The sequence below is a fragment of the Cydia pomonella genome, chromosome 20, assembly GCF_033807575.1.
Source record: "Cydia pomonella isolate Wapato2018A chromosome 20, ilCydPomo1, whole genome shotgun sequence".
In the NCBI taxonomy this organism is placed as follows: domain Eukaryota; kingdom Metazoa; phylum Arthropoda; class Insecta; order Lepidoptera; family Tortricidae; genus Cydia; species Cydia pomonella.
The window spans coordinates 10,704,489-10,731,955 of NC_084722.1; the positions used below are offsets into that span (position 1 = coordinate 10,704,489).

The following is a 27,467-nucleotide window of genomic DNA, read 5'->3' on the forward strand; positions in this document are numbered from 1 at the left end:
TTGACCTACGTATACAACGTTGCATACAATATTTTTCCTACGAGTCAACAAAAATAAATCTTAATTTAGGTTAAGAGCTTTTATGAGGAATAGACAATATAGACTTTTCTTGAAACCTTTTATGTATGTTCTTATATTCGTGTTAATGAATGCATAAATGACAGATAACAGTAGAGGAGTAGGAAAAATCGTTAATATCTTTTTACGGAAAAATGTTCCGTTCAAACTTTCTTCACCAGACATATTCATGTAACGTATTACAACAATATATGAAATATCCAAAAAAATATCCCAGCAGAAATACCAATATTAATAAAATATATAGTACAAGTTTCATCAAAACTGGTTCAGTAGTTTTAAAGATCTCGACGGTTAAGTTTTAAGATATCGCAATTTATTAACGATAAGCATACAATAAGTAGGTAATCTTTATTACGTGGCAAAAATTTTAGAACCTAGTTGTTTTTGACGTCGGTTGTTATTAACGTCTTTAGCGTGTTATTATTCTAATCAATGTTATATAAAAAAGCGTAAGTATATATTATTCGGTACAAAGAAAACGCAAAAATCACTAAATGTAGTGTAAAGACTCACACATGAGTGACAACGACAACTCCCTTCTTAAGTGTGGACTGCGGGTCACGCGATCGGGTCGTACTAGTAGCACAAGGACACTAATCTGCACTTAACTGCTAAAGGAAGACGGTACATTATTGCGTAACCGCGGGATGGATTTATCTTCGCTTCAAAAATTTCGGTGTTCTGGATGATATTTCTTTTGGATATTTTGAATTTAAGTGTATACGTGACTACTTAGTATATATTTAAAAAGAATACAGGCTGAGAAATTTTCCACTCTCAGTTTTTAATAGTTTTAAAATACATACATTCGGGTATGTATTTTTTTTTTGGATATTCTTACCCACTACGCCAAATTATATTCTAAGATCATATAAGAAGAAAAAAATGACAGAGCAATTTTCCGATAAAAATGAGCGTCAAAAAAAGGAATTATCATTTAAAAAAAATCACGTTTGACAAAATTTTTAGATTTTTTTCTAGTATTACATACTGGTACAAATAACTTATTTGGTAAAATAATTTTGGACAGAGGAATGACTCGGTTAAAAATATAAACAGATTTATATTTTTACGTATAAATACCTAACTTAGAAGTGTTTTTTTTTGGATATTTATATGTTAGTTTCGACTCATACTATACAATAACCAAGCAAAATTTTATTGACTGAGAAATTAATGCATGGGTCTCCATACAACAACTTGCTTCATTTCCTACACGAAGAGGAGTAGGAAAAAGATATTAAATGTTATTTATTTATCATTTTTATCAACAAAGAAATGACTTCTTCTACTTCTAATTAATGTAATTTTACTCTGTCAGTGTCACGATAACAGCACTTGACGTGATGTTTCCTAATCCGTAGTTTCCTAATACTGAGCCAGAGACATGTCAGTCGCTTTATTTCTATGTACTGAGCATAGACATACTTTGATAGCACCTTTTCTGAAAATGCATTTCATATCAGTACCTAATTCTAGGAAGATAATTGTTTTGATATCAGTCATTTGTCTGATTTTGTTATACCAGATGGTGGGAAATAAGCATACGGCCCGCCTGATAATTGTATTATTACCAAAATTGATTTCGAGAATTAACTAAACAGTCTAAACACCACAAACTTTGGTACATTGTTTCAAAACGTGACTAACTCTTTGGTAAAGTTAAATGTTTTTTATTTTATTTCAACTTTGATTTGACAATGTCAGTCATTCAATTCAATACAGAAGTAATCGTAAGTTATAAAAATGCCTCGTTTAACAAATTTTACTGTTCCCGAATTAATGGACATGATTTTAATTTACGGTGAAGCATTACAAAATGGTAATCGAGCGTTAGCTCTGTACAGAGAGCGATTGATGATTTACTGAGTTATTTGAACTTAACAGATTAAACATTAAAGGTACTAAATCCTGGCGTAATAAAAATAATTGTACCTTCGCGTTTTTTCTTAAAAATGAAATCGATAATTTGAAAAATTATAACGCCTGCAAAATTGTAATAGCAAGCAAAATATAAAATGAGTAAAACTTGGAAACCAAAAATAAAATGACTCGTATTATAATTGAATATGAAGGTACAAAAAAGGTACAAAAATTTGGCTTTTATGGAATTTATCAATAACCACGGGAACGTAGCGTAATAAAGTACGACCGCCATTCTGACTGTCAGGATGGCGGGTGACCTGTTTTTTGGTGATAACTTTAAGTACCGTGAGGTACAATTTTTTTTAAAGGAGGTACTAAATAGGTAACCAAAATAAATATATTGGGACAAGCTTACACAAATATTACAATATTTTTAAATCAATTACAATAGCTATATTATCAAAAAACTAAGCCTAAATTAGCCTGAGGCATTGTTCCCAGGACACTGGCCGCGTTCCCTCTCTGCACAGTGAGGTACTAAATAGTACAAATTAGGTACAAAAATATGGTATGGTTTTCATTTAATTTTATTTAGGTACACCCGCCATTCTGACTGTCACAATGGGAGGCTTTTTATATGCCTCTTAGCTGCTTCGCATTAGTTAAAACATTGTTATTTAAATGCCATTAAAAAAAAAAATAAACAGATTTTAACGAACAATTACCTTAGGAAGCGTATTGCCTAAAATTATATATGTATTTTTACAGGGCCATAATTTTCTGCCGCACAAAACTCGACTGCGACAACATGGAGCGGTTCCTCAAGTCTTTCGGCAGCGAGTTCTCGTGCGTATGCCTTCACGGTGACCGGAAGCCGCAGGAAAGGAAGGCCAATTTGGAGAGCTTTAAGCAGCAGAGGGTCAAGTTCCTCATCTGCACTGATGTCGCTGCTAGAGGCATTGACGTATCTGGACTACCATTTAGTGAGTTGTTTTTTGTTTAGTGTGTTTATCTTATGAAAATATTACATGGTAGTTGCCGCCATAGTCGCTGCTAAATCACTTCGACTAGCACTTGCTGGATTTAATTTTATATAAACAATGAGATTGTATTGATATGATTTCTGGAGACTACTAACGCCACCTAGTGTAAGAACAAGTAAAACACACACGTATAATCTAATGGATAATAGAACACGGTCTACCAGTAATTCTTTAGAACAAATTGATAAGCGTAGATCAGTTTCGAGCAATTTTCGCACATATTTTTTATTTATCAACGTACGTTTTAACAGACTACCACCCAGGTAAAGAGGCATTTTACTTAAGTGTCGCTTACATAAGTACAGTTTCAATCTTTTAGATAATGCTAGGACGAATAGTTGGTCTAATAAAATTCCATGGCTTGGCTTGAAAAATATTTATGGAGTTAAAGCAAAACATATTCATAGCATTTTCTGAAAGATCAAAAGAGTAGCACTTGTAATCGACGTACTACTATTGTCAAAGAAAAATGGAACCTTGAAAGTTGTACTGGATGGCGTATCTGTCGTCAGTTCTTTATACGAAACTTCAACAATTAAAAATGTTTCAGTGATAAACGTGACCCTGCCTGATGAGAAGTCAAACTACGTGCACCGCATCGGACGTGTGGGCCGCGCGGAACGCATGGGGCTCGCTATAAGTCTGGTTTCCACTGTGCCTGAGAAGGTATGAAACTAAACCAACAACCAACCAACACTGCATATGCTGTGAAACAAGATGCCTCGATTGACATCCTTCTTCTCGGTTGTGGGCAATCTTCAGTCGTTGTTGAGATGTACGCCCAGTAGCAGCCTCGCCCATCTTGCGGCACCCACTTTGTAGTTATTTTAGCCTACTGCTGTGTGTGGGTGCATGCGGCAGAAGTGGTCGGACCAGTCCCAATTCTGCATGGCGGTCTTAACTCCAACATTATTGATGTAAACACGGATATTTGAGAGCAGAGTGATTAAAGATTCGTTCGAAAATGCCAAATATTTTTTTGTTTTTGAAACGCAAACTTTTTTTTTGTATTTAAATAAATTCACAGTTCGATTGTACGACCCCAATCGAATGTAATCGAAAAACAAATACGAAACAAGTAATCAGTATAAATGTAGAATTTAGCATATACGGCCAGTTTTACATGGGTGTTTACGTAACTTCCAGGTGTGGTACCACGGCGAGTGGTGCTCGTCGCGCGGCCGCAACTGCTGGAACACGAACCTCATCGACGACCGGCCCAAGGGCTGCTGCATGTGGTACAACGAGATGCAGGTGATTACACCGCGTTACACCGTGGTTACATCTAGTTAGGGGATATATTGGGATATTATCAAACTTATTAAAATCAAGATTATCCCGTCAACCCCAAATTGATGATGCGCCAAAAAATGTGGTCGCTAAAGATATAATTTTTCACACCTACATGAAAGCTGAATGCACTGATCATATCCATATTTTATTATTATTATAATTACCGAACAATAATCTCTTCTTTTTTTTACGAATGATTTTAATTAGTAGAATTCGGTGCATACAATCAAAGGGTTCGAAAAAAGTGAGGACACCTAACGCCATCTGTTAACAATTCAGTTGAATCAATCTAGTTCATATTTCTATTCTAGATGGCGCTAGTAGTAGTCAACTTTACAAACATTTGTACTTATATAAATTAAGAAACCGTTCTATTTGTGACCGTTAGCATCAATTTATGCCAGGATGTACAGTTTATCAATCGCAGGGTACAGTTAATATTTTCCTCTATTTGTTTTAGTATTTGGCCGATATTGAGGACCACTTGAACGTGACGATTCAGCAAGTGGCGTCCGACCTGAAGGTGGCGGCCAACGAGTTCGACGGTAAGGTCGTGTACGGACAGAAGAGGACGCAGATCGGCTCTGGCTACCAGGTAAGTGTTGTTGTACCGGGCTAGCACAGGAGTGGCGCGACAGTACCTCGCAGGCGAGATAGACGACCCGTTCCACTTTAATTAATAAAAAAAGAAAAAAGGGTAGTCTATCTCGCGACGGGCGAGATACTGTAGCGGCTCTCCTGTGCTAGGCCTACAGAGGCTATTATTTTATCAATAAAATAGTGGTGCAGTTTTTATTTAAATTGTAAATTTTTAGAGTTCAGCTCTCAGGATAATAGTTTAATATTATGTTATCCGCTGTGCAGGGATATACAACTATTTTTGTATAAACCTATGTCAGTAGAGTATATAATCTTTAATTCCAACGAGGCCTAGTTACTAAACATGTAGCCTAAGTTGTCACCCCCGTGTTTAGTTAAAACGAAACGAATCGGTAACGATAGCATTGAAACTTTTTCGATCTCATGGTTCTTTTTTTTTACACTAGAAAGAAGGTAAGCGATATTTTTATTAAACAAGTTTTGTTTATTTACTAAAAAAACACTTTTGAAAATTAAGTGTAAGAAAATATGTTACAATTATAAATCATATACGATTATTTAAATTCTTTTACTTAAAAGCGTTTATCAATAAAACGAACTATAATAGGAGAAGTATTCTGAAATGACTTGTATTTATTACCTCCCATGATGTTAGTCATACAATATTTTTCGAATCTAGTGTCGACATACATATATTATTATTTTATCATACTCTTTGGTGTCGACTAAAAAATGTTCATAAAGGATGAAGAAGCTAAGAGGGTTTTAAACATAGATTTAATATGCCTGTGGTTTTAAAGACTTAGACACGCGTAAAGTACAAACTAATTGTTTTCTTCGAGTTATGGAGGTTTTGGGCTTTATCTCGTGTCAACGAGGATTTTGTCTTGTGTTTCCACTGTATTTACAAAGTTTGTGTTGTTACAGGACCACGTGACACAGATGGCGCCAGTGGTCAAGTCCCTGCAGGAACTGGAGTCGCAGGCGCAGCTGTACTACCTCAAGATGCACCACAACGTCACCATTGCTTAAGCTTTAGATATTTATTTATAAGTTTCGTGAATATAACGACTGATCTTGCGTAACTCTGTTTTATTGTAAGAACATTTAAAGCCCTAACAGCCGTGAAATTGCATTGCCACTTTCTAAATTAATTCATTCATGTGGCCATCCAATTTTCAGCTCGCTGTATGTACATGCATGCAAACATCTGTAGTCTTTTCCACGAGTAATACTACTAAGCCTTACTGGAACGTGGAGTGGGTATTCGCCTATATTCGTATTGTATGCTTATGTTCGCGTTGTCTCCGTTTCGTGTCGGTAAAATGGCCAAACATCAAAGAGCTCTCGTGAAGTTTCGTGCTGGCGCAATACTGTTCCTCTGGCTGTATTGGGATAAAAGAAATAATACAAGTCACTGGCGCGTATGGAAATTTTATTTTAGGATAGGTTCACACGGCGCTAATTTTTCCAACATAAAATCGTTCACATGGCTAGACTGCTTTCACGCATAGATGCCATGTGGACGATTTTGAATGATGCCATACATGCTGTCTGGTGACAGCAGCTGTTTTCGATAAATCCCCGTATACGGTATACGGGAAAAATTAACGCCGTGTGAACGTCGTCAGATGACAACCAAAACTCACTACAAATTCAGAACAACAGTGTATTTATTAACACTTTTAGCATAGTGAGTTGTGCTTGTTACCTAAGTTCTCTAATGCAATGAATGATTAGGAAATAATAATTAAATAAAACACATTAAATCAAAGTTCATTATTTTTTTATATTTCACTCAATCACTACTGATTATTATTTGGGCAGTGCAAGGTGCCCTTATTCCAAAATAAATAAGTCTCATAACACCGCTACGTAGGAAATTAACCATAACAATACTGTTGCTAAATGTAATATCCAATCGGCAATTGTTTCATCTCATATTAATTAACAAACAAATACCAGCCTCTTAATAAACTGCCCATGACAAAAACAATTCATTTATAAATAATATACAACTACGTTAAAAAGTAGAAACACTTCTGTAAATTAAATATTGTTCAAGAAAAAAATATTCTACAGATTAAAATAAAGGCGCGATTACGGTACCCTTTAATACGGCGGTCGCGGCAGTCCTCATTTGGCTGCGTAGGCTTCGACTTCTTCGCCATGTAATTCGTGTAATCGGGCCCAACTTTAGGTGTTTATTTTGTCTTGGGTGATCTTAGCTTGAGGTGGTCTACAAAATCTATCCATTATACAAAAATAGTCAATTTTAACATGATTACGAATTAGGTAATTCGGCGACAAAACTTCGTAAATTAGATAACCTAGTAATGTGATAGCTTGTAGTATTGTAAATTCTACACAAAACTAAATAGGTATAAAATTCGAAAGTTTGCCATCCTCCAACATTTCATGTCTTACAGGATATGAATGTGTATTATTCTAGTAACTCATATTTGAACGTTTTTATCATATAACAATAATAAGCGAGTTTGGGGTGTTTTGCCTTGCTGCTGTGAACGTCAACAAAATTTTAGTTTTAACGTCGACCATAGACTGAATTTTATAAAAAACTTCAGTTTAAACGTTAAAATCTAACTCTAGACAATTCAGTTTCAGCATTAAGCTTAACTAGATGTTACGCTTTATTTTTGTTATAAATTTGATTCTCATTTTAAACATGTAAAAAAAATTGCCTATATCACGGTTATAATTGGATATAAAAGTACTTAAAGCTAGTTAATGTTCTTCCAAATAGGTGTAAGATACAATTACATGAGAAAGCCACGTGAATGCGACAAAGTCTACCATAGAACCGGTTTCCTTTAGAACTCGGCGTTAGTAGTTTAGTCACCAACGTACTAAGTGACTTAACGCGTGTATTCGAGGCATAATTCTACAAAAGTAACTCACAACATCTAAAAAATCATACCAACTCGAACCAAACCGCGGTTAACAGTATTCAGTGCTACCCGAATATTTCTTACGTGTTATACTTAAAACAAAATGCATTACATATTTGAACGGAATATATTAATCTATTTAAAATATATAATATAATTAACCTAGAGTTATTAGGATGTAAAATTATGCAGAGACATTTTTAAAACACCATTTGGTTGGTAGCACATTCAAACATATTGAAACAATCATTGTATAAACAAAAAGAAAGCTAAGAATATATTTTTTCATATTATAACGATCTTCAGCCGTATACCCATGTTTGTTTCAATAGTCCCAAATAACCTACCACACAAAGGTTCTAATAATTCTTGTCCAGTCTTACTAGACTTTCACTTTATTATATATCATAAGGCTTTAGAAGTATGTCAATTAACTAGTGTTAGAATCACACGAGGCGTTAGATTAAGTATACAGGAGTAGGAACTAGGAAATCAATACAATTATAGCGATGTGATGTTGCTGAACTGGTATAGGAATTTCGATTAAACATTTTTTTTTTTAAATTAGACCACTTGAATTTTCGTCAGAACTAATTTACATGGCGGCACTTATGCGAGGTCTCAGTCGTATAGTTATATTTTGGATAGCTCGTTCCTTAAACCTCTCAAAACGCAAAGCAAGAAAATTATCAGTTATTTTTTTACTTACTTGCTTGCTTAGAGAACCACAATCAGCAGCAGGTAACTAGTAATTTTTGCCGCTGACTGTACACTTTAATAACAAAGTGTATACATTCAGTCCAAGGTTACTATCCAGCAACATTAGCCTGTGTCATGAAAAGTTAGAAATCGAGTGCACGATAGGTAGTTGCAATACTATTCGTAATTCGAAGGTCGACCAGTATAAAGCTCCGTGTAGACGCGCAAAGGTCATTGACACTCCATTGTGGACATGTGCATTATAAACGCGTACAACTGGCATGCGGAACCAATGCTATGTTACATTTGACCTCGACTCTAAAACAAATGGTAAATTTCAATATACCATTTGACTCTTGTCTAGACAAGTCCTGCAGCCACAGATTCAAAATAATGTATTGTCTCTAAAATTAGGCAATCATAAAAGGTGATGTATACTGACGAATGGGATCAATTACCTATTTAACCGATGAATTTCGTCACACAAAAGCATGCATTCGTAAGATTTTTTTAAAAACAAGTACCAATCAAATCTTAACTATTAAAACCCTGGCAGTGATATATGAATGTCATTGCAAAAAATAATTCAATTGATGGATGTAGGAGAAATAAAGCGCTAAGATGCTTTTACCTTAAATTACTGGTGAACGATAGGCGATACAAGGACGTCATAAATATCTAAACGTTTAGTGTTTAGGGCTACCCACCGGTTCTAGCTTACAAATAATTACACTAAGTGAGATATAAAATTTTTCTTAACATTAAAATTTCTCTAACTGACGTGTATCAAATTTCGAGAGTCAACGATTTTCGAGTAAAAAATCGTTTAGAAATAACTTTTTAAACGTTCAATCCAGTCTTGGTAAATCGCTGACGCTCGAGGACATTTCTTTTATGTTCTCAATTTCTTTCAAATTTCCTCTCTTACTTTCTCTAATCGGGACACAGTCTCTATCACACTTACGCTTATGATCACTACAAGTCTCGCAAATGGACTTTTTGTATATTTCTATAATACAGAAAATGCAGGGAGATCTATATCCAGGGCGCGCCAAAAATTCCTAAATCAATAGGGAGTAGCAGGTTCCACATTTAACACATTCACTACCAACAACGCATATATGCGATCAGCATCAAATTTGTTCCCAGGCCACGCCCCCGGCAATGAATGCGATAATAATGTTGCTCGCCGAGATCTCAATTTGCCGGCCAGAAGTCGATATTTAAATTTTAAATTCAAAATTGAATTTAGTTTATCTTCGCTGACCCGATAATGCGCCGGTCGGAAGCAAGGAGTTAATCTATAGTATGTTATATATACGTCACCCCTGGATTATAATATTTATAATAATTTGAATAATGAATTAATGTGACTTCAAACATTCTGTGCGATGAACGTAATTTATCTCTTCGGTGGGCAAATTAATTATTTCTTTTAAATGAATGAGGATAGAGCATTTCCATTATTACGTCACCTTTTGATGATGGATTCGAAAATGAATGTCATTAATACACTGAGCAAATGTTACAACCGTGCGTCTTTCCAATGTTCAAATTAATAATAACTTAGAACTAAAGATAAATACAACACTATTCGAGTTAGTTGCGTGTCCGTAATTTAGGAATACAAGGTGACAGTCAAAAACTTATTACAACCTTCTTACCGTAAAACCAACTAAACAGAACCTTAGCCACAAATGATGCAAAACAGGAATTAAGTCTCGGATTTGGGTGAATGCACAGGCACGTAGCATTTTTCGTCAAAAAATGGGTATCTATCAAGCTGTCCATTTTCCCCACAGCCACACTACTATTAATGCAACCAACTCGGGCATGTTTTATGGTAATTTCTTGCATCGAAACAAGTGGTATTCAAGTTCAAGGATAATTTTTAGGATAACTTTAGTGTTGACGATGACGGCGCTAACGTCTCAGGCAGTAAAGGGCCGTCTCCAGGCCTCTCATGAAGGCACCATAAGACAGTGACGTCGGTCATAAATTTAACTTAAAACGCAATATTCATTTGTACTTGCATTTTATTCGAACGCAGTTGACGCTGTTTACTAGAAATATAAGTTGCTTCAATCACCTTTTGCTAAATCCCTTTGTTTGGCATAATCATTAAAAGTCATAATCGTAGTGATTATATGCTCTTTGGTCATAATGTAATAATAGTCATAACTCTGAAACCGTTAACTTTTCAGGAATTTCCTTAGGTTATGCTATAGATAGGTTAGGTTAGGTTTGTTTTATGGCAATCCTGAAATGTTACGCGTTTCTGAGATAAACCAAATTATGGCTAACGAAAATGCGGACAAGCAATACATTGTGACTTAAAGCTTTATGAGAAACAATAGAGACCCATTTCAAGCTGATGCATGGTTGCCCGGTTACTGTTGCAGTATTCAAAACAATTGTTCAAACTTGATGTCAATGTTGATTTATGTTTAAGATTTAATATGAATATTATAGAAAAAAAAAACTTATTTTTATAGTAAACCGCATGCGTGATTGCTCCTTTATAAAGTGGTGCTTTACTTAATTTTCATAGCCCATTATGTAAAACTATGAGTTAGAAACCTCTATGCTGGTATGTCGAATATTCATACATAAAACATCAATTTGTTATAGAAAACAGTGGCGTAGCGTGCCTTGGCGGGGCCCCGTATAAGGTTGTTAGGGGCCCTTAGGAAGGGTAAAGATTTCTCACAAAAACGCACGTTGGGGGCCCCGTATAATTGATACGGCAGGTGCGGCGGTAGCTACGCCCCTGACAGACAATCAAAGCCTTGAAACACATCATTTGGCAAACATCCAGCATCAATTCTAAACTCGCGTCAATTCAAGTAGTTAGGCCACTCGTCTTAATTCTTAACAACATTGAATATTATGTCCAACTTCAAACAAAGCGTCATAACAGAAAACTTCACAATTAAGCTAAATTATTAAATAACGTTCAGTAGTCCACCGGAGATTTCTGGAAACATACCTGTAAAAGAGTATACTGTGTGTTTATTTACAAATAAAAAATAACTGAGTTATTAGAGATTTTGGACAAACATATTACTTTGCTAACCCGCGAAAAAACAGCACGTATACTCAACCATTTTGATTTTTGGACCAATATTTACTCAGTAACAGTGATTATATTAAATATTGATAGCAGATTCAAGAGTCTTATGAGTTAAGAGTTTTGGGCATTGTGGGCTAACGTCGCAAGTCCCTTATCTTCTTCAAATGAAGTTAAGAGATTTGCATTTTAGGCGACGATATGTAGCATCAGGACGATCAGGCACTTGTACAAATGTAATCTCAGACTTACCTGTCACACGTCAGAGCGCGAGCCAGGGGTGGTGCTGCAGCGACTCCTTGGAGCGGTCGCCGTAGTCGTAGGTGAGCTCCTCGCCGGGCGCGATGTCCGTGGCCGCCAGCAGCACGAGGCGCGGCCGGTCCACCCACAGCGCCTTCGTGTGCAGGTTGTATGTAGCGTCAGGTACTTGTACACTCTCACCTGTCACACGTCAGAGCGCGAGCCAGGGGTGGTGCTGCAGCGACTCCTTGGAGCGGTCGCCGTAGTCGTAGGTGAGCTCCTCGCCGGGCGCGATGTCCGTGGCCGCCAGCAGCACGAGGCGCGGCCGGTCCACCCACAGCGCCTTCGTGTGCAGGTTGTATGTAGCGTCAGGTACTTGTACACTCTCACCTGTCACACGTCAGAGCGCGAGCCAGGGGTGGTGCTGCAGCGACTCCTTGGAGCGGTCGCCGTAGTCGTAGGTGAGCTCCTCGCCGGGCGCGATGTCCGTGGCCGCCAGCAGCACGAGGCGCGGCCGGTCCACCCACAGCGCCTTCGTGTGCAGGTTGTATGTAGCGTCAGGTACTTGTACACTCTCACCTGTCACACGTCAGAGCGCGAGCCAGGGGTGGTGCTGCAGCGACTCCTTGGAGCGGTCGCCGTAGTCGTAGGTGAGCTCCTCGCCGGGCGCGATGTCCGTGGCCGCCAGCAGCACGAGGCGCGGCCGGTCCACCCACAGCGCCTTCGTGTGCAGGTTGTATGTAGCGTCAGGTACTTGTACACTCTCACCTGTCACACGTCAGAGCGCGAGCCAGGGGTGGTGCTGCAGCGACTCCTTGGAGCGGTCGCCGTAGTCGTAGGTGAGCTCCTCGCCGGGCGCGATGTCCGTGGCCGCCAGCAGCACGAGGCGCGGCCGGTCCACCCACAGCGCCTTCGTGTGCAGGTTGTATGTAGCGTCAGGTACTTGTACACTCTCACCTGTCACACGTCAGAGCGCGAGCCAGGGGTGGTGCTGCAGCGACTCCTTGGAGCGGTCGCCGTAGTCGTAGGTGAGCTCCTCGCCGGGCGCGATGTCCGTGGCCGCCAGCAGCACGAGGCGCGGCCGGTCCACCCACAGCGCCTTCGTGTGCAGGTTGTATGTAGCGTCAGGTACTTGTACACTCTCACCTGTCACACGTCAGAGCGCGAGCCAGGGGTGGTGCTGCAGCGACTCCTTGGAGCGGTCGCCGTAGTCGTAGGTGAGCTCCTCGCCGGGCGCGATGTCCGTGGCCGCCAGCAGCACGAGGCGCGGCCGGTCCACCCACAGCGCCTTCGTGTGCAGGTTGTATGTAGCGTCAGGTACTTGTACACTCTCACCTGTCACACGTCAGAGCGCGAGCCAGGGGTGGTGCTGCAGCGACTCCTTGGAGCGGTCGCCGTAGTCGTAGGTGAGCTCCTCGCCGGGCGCGATGTCCGTGGCCGCCAGCAGCACGAGGCGCGGCCGGTCCACCCACAGCGCCTTCGTGTGCAGGTTGTATGTAGCGTCAGGTACTTGTACACTCTCACCTGTCACACGTCAGAGCGCGAGCCAGGGGTGGTGCTGCAGCGACTCCTTGGAGCGGTCGCCGTAGTCGTAGGTGAGCTCCTCGCCGGGCGCGATGTCCGTGGCCGCCAGCAGCACGAGGCGCGGCCGGTCCACCCACAGCGCCTTCGTGTGCAGGTTGTATGTAGCGTCAGGTACTTGTACACTCTCACCTGTCACACGTCAGAGCGCGAGCCAGGGGTGGTGCTGCAGCGACTCCTTGGAGCGGTCGCCGTAGTCGTAGGTGAGCTCCTCGCCGGGCGCGATGTCCGTGGCCGCCAGCAGCACGAGGCGCGGCCGGTCCACCCACAGCGCCTTCGTGTGCAGGTTGTATGTAGCGTCAGGTACTTGTACACTCTCACCTGTCACACGTCAGAGCGCGAGCCAGGGGTGGTGCTGCAGCGACTCCTTGGAGCGGTCGCCGTAGTCGTAGGTGAGCTCCTCGCCGGGCGCGATGTCCGTGGCCGCCAGCAGCACGAGGCGCGGCCGGTCCACCCACAGCGCCTTCGTGTGCAGGTTGTATGTAGCGTCAGGTACTTGTACACTCTCACCTGTCACACGTCAGAGCGCGAGCCAGGGGTGGTGCTGCAGCGACTCCTTGGAGCGGTCGCCGTAGTCGTAGGTGAGCTCCTCGCCGGGCGCGATGTCCGTGGCCGCCAGCAGCACGAGGCGCGGCCGGTCCACCCACAGCGCCTTCGTGTGCAGGTTGCCGGTGCGCGAGTGGTTCACTAGGCGGCCGAGGCGGCCCGATTCTGCTGTTGCGTCGATACTGCAATGTTCAACTTTATTACAATCTGATTTATATCACCTAGTCAGAAAAAGAAATGATTAGAGATGTAATCATCGTTTACTCAAAAATGCCGTCCGGCAAAGTAAACTTTGCCTGTTAAAAAATCCACTAGTTACCACCAAGTTGTGACCCAGTGGTAACTACTGGGAAAAACCAAAATTTTGTTAGCATTCAATACTAATAAATACATCCTAAATATAGAAAATGAATTATTAAGAGATAATTAATTATTGCTTTAATCAATAATTAATTATCGGTTGAATTAATTATAAGTTAATTAGTTATTAGTTTAATTATAAGTTGATTACTGTTTCAGTAAACTGCCTTAAAAGTGATCAAAAATATTGGGTCATTACCTATGAAATTGGCGTTTTTGTTCATAAGTGTAAGTCATGTCATAGTTTATTTATTTTAATAGTAACTACGAAGTATTTTTAAATTTCATTAGTGCGCAACATAACAACGTTTTTACATACAATTATTTGCTACTTTTATTGTTTTATGTGTCCCAATTAATTTAATTTAATGCAATTAATAGGCGCGTTTTCCTAGCCCGAGCGCGTCGCCTCAGCCGAGGCACGTCTACACCGTGGCCGTATTGTGCGTGAGGAAATTGCCGCGCGCGTATGCTCGCTCTGTGTCGACCCGGCTAATAAGATTAATTTCATCCTCACATTAATTTTCCCTCTTTATTTTTTACACTTGCACCGGTTTTAATATTTTTGATCACTTTTAAGGCGGTTTACTGAAACACTAATCGACTTATAAATATTTATTAAAGTACTCTGTAGTTATACTATGCTATTTCTACTGGACTTATTAGTATTGAACTCTAACAACTATTTGGTGCCAGCTATACTGGGAATTTTTTTCCCACCTTTTACTACTGGTAAAAAAATCCCAGTAGTTTTCCACTGATAACAACTTGGTGGTAAGTAGTGGAAATAACCCTTATTAGGTTAGTTTCGAACTTAAGAAAAGTTGACATGGTCATATAAAATTAAGGCATAGGTCCATTAAACAGCCAAACAGATGATCAGTACCTTATTATTACACGGTACCGCGACTATTTAGCTGTCTCAAATCATCATCATCATCATCATATCAGCCCTCTATCGCCCACTGCTGAGCATAGGCCTCTCTTCTAGTACGCCACTTATCCCGGTCCCGAGCCAATCTCATCCAGAAGTGACCCGCAGTCTTCCGAATGTCGTCCACCCAACGAGCCAACGGACGCCAGGCACTCCTTTCGTCTGTAAGCGGCCACCATTCCGTTAGCATTTTGGCCCACCTGCCATCACTCTGCCTGGCAACATGTCCCGCCCAGCTCCATTTTAATTTGGTAATGACGTGTCCGACGTCTTGCACCTTGGTGCGACGTCGGATCTCGACATTCCTCACTCGGTCTTGAAGTTTGATGCCGAGCATGGCGCGCTCCATGGCTCTCTGTGCCACTCGAATTTTATGCACAGTCTCCTTAGTGAGCGTCCATGTCTCGGCACCGTAGGTCATGGTGGGCAGGACACATTGGTTAAAGAGGCGAGTTTTCAGGCATTGTGGAATGTTAACGGGTTTGAGGATGTCCGCCAGTTTATTGAATGCCGCCCAACCCAGCTGGATCCTCCTGGAGATCTCCTTCCGTTGGTGTGTTTTGTCAAAAGATAGAATATGTCCAAGATACACGTATTGCTCGACCACCTCCAGTACTTCGTTCCCAACCATAATAGTTGGAATCGATTCACTAGAGATGTTCGTCATAACTTTAGTCTTGGACATATTCATCTTAAGACCAATCTTCAAAGAAGCATGGTAAAGGCTTTCAACCATGACTTGAAGCTCTTCCAGGGTCTCGGCGAACAATACAATGTCATCGGCAAATCTGAAATGTCTCAAATAGGTTGGCGTATTTTAGGCAGAGAAATACTCTTTAATTTTTTGATAAAAAAAGGCGGCAAAGCAAATCTTTGCAATAGTTTGAACGTTGCTTCTATAGTTATTTGTGTCCCAAGGGAGGAAAAGTGGGAAATTGCGTGCCGCGTGTAAAATTGTTACCCAAGCCGAAGGCGAGGGTGGCAATCACGCGGGATGGAATGTCCTACGTTTCCTCCCGTGGTACACATACTATTTTTCTGCTCGACGGAGGCGGAAAGCGGCAACTTCGTTTAGCGCAGCGGGAGCAAAGTTGATACTTTCCGCCCGGAGGGCAGAAAAAATATTTTCTGTTATATTTTCATTTCTTGTACTACTTTTGAGAAAAGCATATGACTCGACTGGAACTTGCTGTCTTCGGATTCAATTAAACGGACTCCCAAAACCGAATCCTCAGCCAGCAAGTAGCTACTTCCGCGCCTCGACAATATTCAATATTCAATAATTTTAATTCAGAAAATAAATTCCATACATTAAAATACAATATAAATTAAGATAAAAATAATGTACTATTATCGTTAAAGACTAATTGCTTTTCAAAGGATTGTGTTTAAGTTATTACAAATTGCGTTAGAATGGAGAGGTCAACTATTATACCCCGGTTTTTTAAGAATAGATAGATAAAGCGTTTATTTGTATTTTTTTTATTTGAATTTTTCTAACCTCAAAAGTAATGGTAATTAACTTTTTCTTCCGAAATACTAAGGTTTCTATGATATCTAATATTGCAGTACATTAATACGCAAACAAAACTATAATTCAGTGCATAGTTACTAAGATTTAATTTAGGAGGAAAAAATTAACTAGTAAAATTAGAAAAAAAACGAGGTATAAATGTTTCATATTATCCGAGTTTCCCTAACATTTTTCTGACTTTTAAAGACTCCCACTCAATGTTTATACAACTTTACTGCTCTGCTAGCTAGCTGTGTTCCAGTTAAAATGTAACAAGTATTGGCCTCTATCCTTCAGCATTGTGGATTTTGCTTTGATCACCGTTTTTTTTTTAAACATTTAAAATGTTCATACTATGTGTATTTATCATATTTCAATATTCTTTTTATTGGTTCTTTTCATAAATAACTATTGTGGGCAACTCCAGCGATCTCCACTCTCTAAGATGTCCGCTTCTGACCCTTTTGTATGGTCTGTATTTCGTAGGCTTTTAAAATGTATCTCTCCATCTTATGTTGCATATCCACCATTCTTTCATTCTTCTATACACCCAGTGATGGCCTTTGCAGCATACCAGCCAGAGTAGATTAAAATAACTCACCAATACTGTTGGTCCTGCAGTCTGAAGTAGTACATATAGCAGCCAGCCTCGGGGTCCTGCGCATACATGTGCTCGCGCTCGCGGGCCTCCTGCACGCCCACCAGCTCCCCCGAGTACTCCACTACGAAGCTGCCGCGGCAGAAGGGCCGCGTCGCGATTATGCCGCGCCCTTTGCCTTCGAAATATGCCACCTGTAGAAAGAATGCAAGTTTTCGTAAATTAGACTCTAATCTAAGTCACTAAATTTGTAATTTGTTTTAGTCTTTAGTAGTACAGTCATTAGCCGGGTCCACACAGAGCGAACATACGCGCAAGGCAATTTACTTACGCACAAACCGGCCAGTGTAGACGTGCCTCGGCCGAGGCGGGGCGCGCGTTTTCCGTATGTTCGCTGTGTGGATCCGCCTAATAATGGATTGTATTTTTTTGTGCTGAGATAGATGAGGGGATAAACAAAGTATGATAATGTCAATTTTACACTACTGTAACAACAAAACATTTAGTGTCTATCAAGTAACTTTAAAATATAGGTCAGTGCTCAATTGCTCATTTAGAGCAACACCTTATCTTAATATCATTTCCTGTGATATGTTAACGGAATAAAACAGATACTTATAATAATTATACTTTTCAAAAATTACAGTAAAATAAAATTATAATGCCTGTGTTTTGTAATACAAATTAAACTTTTGATTCTTAAAAGATTATTAAAAGTAAATATGTATTCATTTTTCGTAATCTATATTAATGGAGAATATCTAGATATTGTAGTAGCTCACAAATTCAGATTTTAAGAAGATAATTAAATAACAAATTATTTAAATACATATAATTAGATAATATTAAAAAAAAATCACCGCCAGCCCATCTTCTCTTTGTTCTCTCACAGCCCGTTCCAAATCTCTCATCTTCTCTGCCATCACACATTTAGAAGTCTTCCTAACACTACGTCTCACAGGGAAATACTCCGTTAGCTTATGATTTGAATTTCCATTTGTGATTTTAGGTTCTACTTTGACAGTCTTTTCTATATCTTTGGGTGTAGGAGGACGTTCAACCTTAGGACTCTTTAGTTCTTCCTTAAAATATTCAGTTAGTTTGTGGCTTTCTGCGGCACGGGCGGCGGCCCGAGCTGCTCGGGAACGCACACTGAGTCCGTTGGTCATGTTTGTGAACCCGTTACAATTTTTCAGTGGTTTGGATTTTACATCAATTTTCTTTATTTTTGGTTCAGATTTCACTTCTACATTCTCAGTCTTTGTGGGTGTGGCAGCTATAATCCTGTAATAGGATGAAAATTAATTATTATAATATGTCTAAAATTAATTATAATAATCTCATGCAGTCAATAATAATCTAGCTGGTTAGAATAATTAGCATAGTATAATATAGTGTTATAGTAAGTTAATATTAATTAAATAAATAATAATAAAGCCTCAGTTACCTGCGCTTTCTATAGGTACGGGTAGGTCTGACAGGCTGGTGCTCACATAACTCAATGCGATGAGGGGTCTTTACACCCTCCTGGGTGGCCAAAGTATTGGCTGGAACACAATTTGTGAAGTTTTTATCAAGGACCATCCAAAAGAAACAAGATATGGTTTTATCAGTTGACATATAATTTAAAGATTCTTTTAAAGGTTATAATATGAAAACTAGAAAGGTATATAATTTTTAAGAAGAGGGTAATAGATAAAAAAATATTAATAAGATTTCATTTATATATAAAAAATATTAATTTCATGTCAAGGATAATCAGAAAAAAAGACAGTCAAAATAACCTCAAGGTTTCCATGATGCTGATCATGTTTTATTTTGATAAGTGCCACCAATAGATTTTTAGATGCATACTGTGAACAAAGCTAGATTACAATATAACCCTGGACCTCTAATAGTTATGTAAAATTATACTAACCTCGAACCATGTCCTTCAAAGATTAACAGACGCAACAGAAAGACCCCAAAAGACCGTCAGAGAACTGGTCTTATCAGACGCAATGCTGAGGCAGCGTCGTGTTACGAATGTTTGGTAATAGACCTTGTCATGATATGATCGCGGGAAATCTTCATGTGATCAATCATCATCTGGTTCTTGTCACGAGCGGAACATGCAGATATTGTTACCTACAATATACTTCTTCAAACTTTAGGATGGCTTTGTGTCTTCGCCATTTATTAATTATAATTAGATTTCTTTTAAAAACTGACTCAAGATACAGAAGCTACAGGAGAAAGAAAATGGACGCTTGTTTTCGTTTTACTATTACCTTTTCTTTCATTGGCTATCAAAATGAAATTTTAACCAATGATATCTAATGAAATTGTATTCACCATAAACAATATGCAAACGCTCGTAACGATGAACTAAATAAAGGCAGCTGTTCTTTGTCAGACACTTCTATTCATTGAAGAGTATTTACTTTAGTACTGGCAGGCCGTACCTATCAACAAATTTTGATAATTTATATTACTGGTAACATTAACATGTAAAAAAAATTTGCTCCCGCCTTTTTATTGAAAGAGCTATAACCGCGAAAATCGAAATTCGTCAATTGCGGGTGTTTTTCTCTGTCACTTTAATTACGTCATAGTGAGAGTAAAAGATCTCCGCAATTTGCGAATTTCGGTTTTCGTGGTAGGTCCCCTGATGGGTGTCCTTGGTTCTTTGGAGCCAGAGAGCCTACCGCGAACCACGTTCGACGTGTTGTCTCTCTGTCGCACTTGTTAATTCGTGCGTAAGTGTGATAGGGAGGCAACACGTCGTACGTGGTTCGCGGTAGGCCCTCAGGGCTATAACTCAATCGTTAATTGCGGGCATTTTCTCTGTCATTCTAATTACGTCTTAGTAAGAGTAAAAGAGAAAAATCCCAGCAATCTGCGAATTTCGGTTTTCGCGGTTGGCCCCCTGGGACAGATATCGATGTGAGTCGAGTTCCAATTCCAGTCTAGTCGGACAGTGTAAGGTAGATATGACGACAAGTCGGCAACATTAATTATATTTTTATTAGTGGGTAGGAGAATATTCTTGACCTTCCGACGCAACCAGGCACTCGGCCATTTTGCCTGCGGCCATAGTGATCAGTCAGTAGTGTTATAAAGTATATTAGTTAAGTGCTGACGTCGGATTACGGAGACAACGACAGCTTATCTCTTGCAAGTTAAGTACGCTTGGTCTGATATTTACTCATTATATTATAATAATAATAATAAAGACGTTTATTCAAAAAGTTTAAATATAGGTACATAATAAAAGTACACAATAAAGCTTACAAACTAATTGAAAGGGAAAGTGGCTCAGCTAATGTCTGCGCCAAAAGGCCTCGGGGCACAGCGGCCCTAAACATGTAGTTTTACGGACATCGTAGACCATAATAGTATCGATTGTAGTTTGTTGTGATATTTGTGCGTGTGAGTTCCAGAATTAGTCACGGGGTAAGTGTACCGGCTGATCAATCCGCTTTATTGATGTCACTCTGTGATCATGGAAGGATTTTATATTAAAGTGTTATTCACACTCACTGTGCGACACTTTGTTCACAGCATACGGGAACGCCCTTCCTGTCGGATTCGTTTCTGAAAATTTAAACAAAAACTCCCGGAATAACACTGCGGAGGATACGTACTGCAATTTCGCCACAGTGTCATAAGACGATTTGGACTAGAGGCTCAAGTACTCGGCTGCTAAGCAAGTGTTCCGGGTTCGCTTCCTGCAAAGGCGAAGTCTTTTTATTTCTTTTATTTTTGTTTGTATTTAGTGTCTTACTTTTATCTTCATTCATTTTGTTTTTATTTTAATTTTTTTGGCTTTTATATAATTTACGTAAACAAGAGTTTCTGTAACTTTTAGTCATCGACGAAAATCTCTTGGCTATTTTGGCAGTATCGTGCACTGTAACTAATTCAACTTTATTTTAGTATTTAAGGTTTTTGTAATATTTTTAATTATTATACTGTAAAGAGTGTAAAGTTAACTGTCACCAATTGTTTTATCTATCATCGAATTCAAGAACCCGAGTCAATGCCAAATTATAACTAATTATAATCCTTAATTACCTAATTAGTATTTGTAAGAGTCTATAAATAGAATTCCCATAATGTCGCCCTTATACTTATGCCTTGTCTGATATTTATCTGTTATGACTCTTGATACTAAAGACCCTCCAAGAGAACTATAGAATGTTTGTCCGCGTAACTTGACTGTGATGTCCTCGACCGGTTGAAACGGACTGTGGTGATGGTGTCCCCAACCCAACGAGGGCGTGCGCCGGTGTTGGTGTCCCCAACCTTAATATCAGGCGTACGCAGGAGAGCTTTTCCTCAATCGGTTGAAACGGACTGTAGTGATGGTGTCCCCAATCCAACAAGGGCGTGCGCTGGTGTTGGTGTCCCCAACCTTAATATGAGGCGTACGCAGGAGAGCTTTTCCTCAATCGGTTGAAACGGACCGTGTATGGTGTTGGTGTCCCCAACCCAACGAGGGCATGCGCCGGTGTTGGTGTCCCCAACCTTGTAAGGCGTACGCAAAAGTGGATTTCCTCAACTAGTGGAAAGTGTATGATCTCCGGGACATTAGTGACTTACTGACTATGTTATAATGCAGAGTCTCCATGACGTTACTGACAGACCTTAACTAATAATATTTCACCCTCAGATGAAGGACGGTGGCGCCCTGGTAACGGCGAGGCAATAATAGGGTTGTTTCCATCTACAAATCTTAGGGCAGAATAGTATCCCAATAAATTCTTTTGGATTATAAGAACATGTTAAACTACTTTTAGGGGACCTGTAATGACCATATTTTAGTAAATATTTAATTTAAAATATCTTCTGGCACACGTCACGTGACCCAACTCGAAACGTCTTTGAAGATTAGGATGACGTCACAACTCTCGGATTGACACTGTTGACAGTTAGGCGATAAACAACAAATGACAAATGTCAGTTGACAGTTCGTATCTTCTACGTGTGTATGTAGTTATGTGTCAAACCGTAAACTGTGACGTCACACAATTTTCAAAGAGCGTTTTGGGCGCGAAAGCATCTGTCAAAATATATTTTGTTAATTTAACATATTTAAAGCCGTTTTTAGCATAAAAGTTGAATTTTAGGCAGTGGCGTAGCATGGGGGGGGGGCGGAGGGTGCGGTCCGCACCGGGCGGCACTTTGCCGGGGGCGGCGCTGCGGAGGTGTCAGTTAAAAAAAAAATTTTTTTAATTTAATGTATAAAAAAAAAGTTAATTTCTTCCAGTGTTTTTTTCGTCATTTTTTTTGTTACCAAATCCGGGTACCTATGCAGGTTCTATGCATGGGTGATGCAAGCACAAGGTTTCTCAATAACTATTATTTAGGAAACTTATTTCGTTTCAATGTTATTTTAAATAAATGTCTCCTTACGCATTCTTTGTACTTCACCGTAATACGGCAATGATATAATGATAGACCGTCGTTTCACATGACTTTGAGTAAAAAGCAAGATATAAAAACAAGCTTGCGAATTAGCGAATTGCTGCATTAGAATGATACTCGTGCGTAAAATAGCGTTCGTGAAGTAGGCGATTTCTCCATTATTCAGATTATTCTATTAAGTTTTCTCTGTAATGTTTCTAAGTGATATTCTACCTTCTATTCTATGTCAAAAAATGTTAATTTCACTTTTCAATTCAATAAATTATTCAATAAAACTAATAAAAGTACTCTTTTTACACCATGCCCAAATTTTTTATAATGGATGACAAAAATAAGAGGGCGGCAAATTTGGGATCCGCACCGGGTGCGAGTGACCTATGCTACGCCACTGATTTTAGGGCAACTTTTAGTTAATATAGAACGTAATACAAGCGTTTCAAAAAATTGGAAACAACCCTATTAGCGACGAAGCAGATAGAGATACTGCGATCATCAACAGAAAGATAAGGATTTAAATAATCAGATAATCCGTAACCAGCAAGTAACCAAGCACACATTTGATTAGCATCGCGACGCGACGCCCTCCACTTACTAGTATGTTATCGCAGTCATACTAATGATATTTAATATAATATATTATGTGTTACACATATGTGTGACTGATAGAAAGCAGATTAGCAGAGAAAGCGCTATTATTCTTTGTCCTTGATGTTTTTTGTTGCCCACCGTTCTTATGGTGGGCAACTAATAACCCGAGCAAATTACGTAGGTTGCTTTTGGTATGTTGTCATGAATGTTAAAACGTGTTTTTAATTTTGTCGCATTGCGTATGTTGTTCTACCCAGAGACATGTCAGTAGCTTCGCTTCCTATTTCTATGGTTCTACCTCACCAGCGCACGCGGTATAGCACATCCAGTGTTGTCACATCTACCAAATTTTCAGTAGATCTACCTATTTTGCCTGCGTTCTACCTATCTTCCTCCCTCAGCCTGAAATCTGCCTATTTTTCAAAATGGTACAATTGTAAGCAATTCTCAATACATGTGACGGAACATTACTTAATTTCTACCGAATTTCAATTCGATTTAATGAAAGCTTGCCAAAGAAACAGATTATACAAGCAGGTTTATTACCTACAAACAATGGAAATCCTAACTTTTGTTTAATTTTCTTTAATAAACACGTGTACTAACGTCACAATATTAAAAACTTATAAATAATTCAAAACATTTTATACACATTTTTAATCATAAAAATGTACTTCTATTGAGTGGTAGATCTACCTATTTTTCATTTTAAACTCTACCCATTTCTACCTATTTTTGCACCCTGTTCTACCATTTCGCTAAAATTGTATGTGACAACACTGAGCACATCCAGAACGTAGTGATTATATGCTCTTTGAGCACATCTATACCAAAATCTATATCTATACGATCCTAGGAAAAAGGGCGGGAAACTTCGACCTGTGCGCGCGTCTTTTTTTACATTTAACAAATTTTAAATAATTTTTGTGTTAATAGTGGTCCACTCTGTGTAAATACTTTGTAAATATCATTAGTAGTTAGTTTATTATATTTTGTATATATACATTCATCACCTAGGTAAGTTATTTGTACATTTTTCACCGCCATGAGCGGTGACGACGATGATCCGCATGACCCAGGGGGAGGTTGTCCTCCGGTTTCCCATACAATCACGATCGACTACAATAATAAATCTGATAAAGAAATGATGGAATATCACAGCGTGGATACAGATAGCTCTATATCCTCTGTGGCTAGGAAACGAAGGACAGCATCAAGGAAGATATGTCGTCATTGCAATAAAAAAAAGCGACATAATAAAGATAAAAATAGGGATAGGGAATCTATCAAAGATGATTGCGATTGTCAGGTTTCCATAAACCATAATAATGATAGTAGACATTCTCACGCTCCACTTACAGCTCCTGCCCCTGCTCCTGCTCCGGCCCCGGCCCCGGCCCCAGCCGCGATTCCTGCTGATGTTATCACCTCACAGCCCACAGCTAGGAAACAATATATTAATTCAGATTGTTCACCATACATTGTACATGTACAGAAGCAACAAGAATCTCCCAGCGATGGCACTTCTATACATTCAGTTGCTTTTGGCAACTTTTTAAAACGCAATCATTTTAAAAACATTGTAAATGGCAGTGTTAAGCGTATAGGTCGCAATAGAGTCTCACTATCATTTTCAAAATATGAGGATGCCAACCAATTTCTGCAAGACAGTCGACTGAATGAGAATAGATATAAAGCATTCATTCCATCCTTTAATGTTATTAAAATGGGTGTAGTTAAAGGTGTTCCATCTGAAATGTCTTTGGATGAGGTGAAGGAAAACATCAGTGTTCCAGTAGGTTGTGGTGAAGTCTTAAAGTTGAGGAGGATTAATTATAAAGTCATGGTGGATGGTTCTCCAGTCTGGAAGCCATCACAAACAGTTGTTCTAACATTTGATGGCCAGGTTCTCCCAAAACGCATTTTTATGTGTTATAACGCTCTGCCAGTAGATTTATATGTATATCCAACCATCCAGTGCTTCAACTGTTGCCGGTTTGGTCACACACAGGCTCAATGCAGATCTAAACCCCGGTGTTACAAGTGTGGACAGAGTCATACTGGGTCCTCTTGCACTATTGAAGAGGATTGTGCTTCTTGTTGCCTATGCTCTGGCCTTCACTTTGCTACAAATAAGTCTCGCTGTCCGGAGTATGAAAGACAGAAAAATATAAAGCTTACTATGGCCACAAGTGCTATTTCATATACAGAAGCGATAAAATTGCATCCTCCTGTGACGAAACCTTATGCAGATGTGGTTATAACCACTCCAACATCTCTACCGACCCAGACAACTAGAAATAATAATAATACAGGCACAACTACTCATTCATATAAAAAAACAGTCTTTCTGAAGCCTCGCAGCTTGCCAAAATCCCAAAAAGGTTTTGACACTGCCTCACATTACAATTTAGCTAAAGATTATAACATGCCATCTCCCTCCGGAAATGGTTGTGCCATTGTGCCACAATCTAACAATAAAACTACCAATGACCTCATATTAGAACTTATTCAACTATTAAGCATTAATCTTCATAAAAATCATTCAGAACCGTCCAACGCTGCACACATTACCAGTCCTTCTCATGTTTCCTCCAATAATGGCCAACAATTCCAAAATCCTGCAATGGAATTGTCGCAGTATCAACAATAAAAAAAGTGATTTAATACATTTAATTAAGAAATATGATCCATTTGTTATTACCCTATCTGAAACATGGCTTCGGTCTGAGTCATGTTTCAGAATTCCTGGCTATGCATGCCTCCGTGAAGATAGGTCAGATGGGCACGGTGGTGTAGCCATACTTGTTAAAAAATCATTTCATTTCACTCATGTTCCATTAGCACATAATCATGATTTTTCCATAATTTCAGCACTTGTAGATAACATTTGCATAGTTTCAGTGTACATACCTCATCCCTCACTCACCATACTTAGTGAAGTAAGAAATATCATATCATCTCTTCCTACTCCATGTTTAATATTAGGAGATTTTAATTGCCATCACCCTGCTTGGGGGTGTTACAACTCAAGCAGTTTAGGAGAGGAAATAATAGACATAGCTGATTATTATAATTTATGCATATTGAATACTGGTGTTCCTACTCGTCGGTCTGCTCCCAATGAGAATCCTAGTGCCTTAGATTTATCCATTTGTAGCTCTTCCATTGCACACTCTTTACTGTGGGAGGTACTTCCACTCTCCTATGGTAGTGATCATTTTCCAATTGTCATATCTTTTCCTTTCAAAAATAAACCATTACTTAAAAGATCTCCACTGTTGGCATATAAACTTCAAAATGCAGATTGGGATAAGTTTCGCAAACATATGGATGAGAGGTTGGGAGAATTGCCCAATGTATCTCGGCAACATTTGTTCAAATCTTCTGATGCTTTTGCTAAATTTATAATTAATGTAGCTGATGAAGTATTTCCACGTAAGAAGCCCTCTAAATTTAACATTCCCAGTCCTCCATGGTGGGATTCCGAATGTTCAGAAGCTGTTAAAAAGAGAAAACAAATTGAGTTAATGTATAATAATAACATGAGCGAAGAGAACTTTAATTCCTTCTTAGTTACTTCAAAAGAAACAAAGCAGTTTTTGAAGAAGAAGAAAGTTGACAGTTGGAGGTCTTTTTGTGCATCCTTAAGCCCCAGTACTCACCCGTCAGAAGTTTGGAGGAAAGTTAGAATGTTTAGAGGAGCTTTTGTAGAAAATAGTGGCATCAAACTTGATCATGCAGTAGCTGAATTTTTTTTAGATAGACTAGCTCCTCCATTTGCCCCATTTCCCGTGTGTCTGGAACCGTCTCCCTCGTCTAATACTGATAACGATAACTTGCAGCGTTTTAACAGTCCGTTCTCATTGTTGGAACTAAAGAATGTGCTATCTTATGTGAAGGATTCTGCACCAGGATGCGACGGTATTCCATATTCCTTTTTGACCCATTCTAGTGACAATATTCTAGGTTACTTTCTTAATATTATCAACTCAATATTTTTGACATGCGACATTCCACCAAATTGGAAAATACAGTTAGTGTTACCCTTTCTCAAACCGAATAAACCCCGTAATGATCCAAACTCTTATCGTCCAATTGCGTTATCTTCTGTTTTAATTAAGATTTTAGAACATT

The 27,467-nt window shown here is 39.1% G+C and overlaps 2 protein-coding genes and 1 long non-coding RNA gene across 3 annotated transcripts in view; 1 reads left to right on the top strand and 2 right to left on the bottom strand.

Annotated features, from left to right (window-relative positions):
• The window catches only part of LOC133529357 (ATP-dependent RNA helicase Ddx1), a 50,405-nt gene extending 44,437 nt beyond the window's left edge, over positions 1–5,968 (top strand). The window contains exons 9-13 of the mRNA XM_061867063.1: positions 2,716–2,930; positions 3,541–3,656; positions 4,137–4,244; positions 4,744–4,878; positions 5,811–5,968. Coding sequence (XP_061723047.1) covers positions 2,716–2,930; positions 3,541–3,656; positions 4,137–4,244; positions 4,744–4,878; positions 5,811–5,915 — 679 coding nt within the window. The 3' untranslated portion in view covers positions 5,916–5,968. The remainder of the gene's footprint in view (positions 1–2,715; positions 2,931–3,540; positions 3,657–4,136; positions 4,245–4,743; positions 4,879–5,810) is intronic.
• Positions 5,969–6,652: 684 nt separating this feature from the next.
• On the bottom strand, positions 6,653–11,972 carry LOC133529364 (uncharacterized). The gene is made up of 2 exons (XR_009801120.1): positions 11,814–11,972; positions 6,653–11,480 (listed from the first exon to the last, which is right to left on the bottom strand). It is a non-coding gene; the product is annotated as an uncharacterized LOC133529364 (long non-coding RNA).
• A 1,783-nt stretch (positions 11,973–13,755) lies between these two features.
• Positions 13,756–19,836, bottom strand: LOC133529358 (histone-lysine N-methyltransferase Set8). Its single transcript, XM_061867064.1, has 5 exons — positions 19,252–19,836; positions 18,781–18,880; positions 18,194–18,617; positions 17,337–17,527; positions 13,756–14,110 (listed from the first exon to the last, which is right to left on the bottom strand). The coding sequence occupies exons 1-5, from the start codon at positions 19,259–19,261 to the stop codon at positions 13,903–13,905; spliced, it is 933 nt and encodes a 310-aa protein (XP_061723048.1). The 5' UTR covers positions 19,262–19,836; the 3' UTR covers positions 13,756–13,902.
• Between the last annotated feature and the right edge of the window lie 7,631 nt (positions 19,837–27,467).

Coding starts and splice junctions, on each gene's coding strand:
- LOC133529358 (XM_061867064.1), bottom strand. Junction 18,618..18,780: donor CGTACCTATAGAAAGCGCAG/GTAACTGAGGCT, acceptor ATCCTATTACAG/GATTATAGCTGCCACACCCA. Junction 17,528..18,193: donor AAAGAGAAGATGGGCTGGCG/GTGATTTTTTTT, acceptor TTCTTTCTACAG/GTGGCATATTTCGAAGGCAA.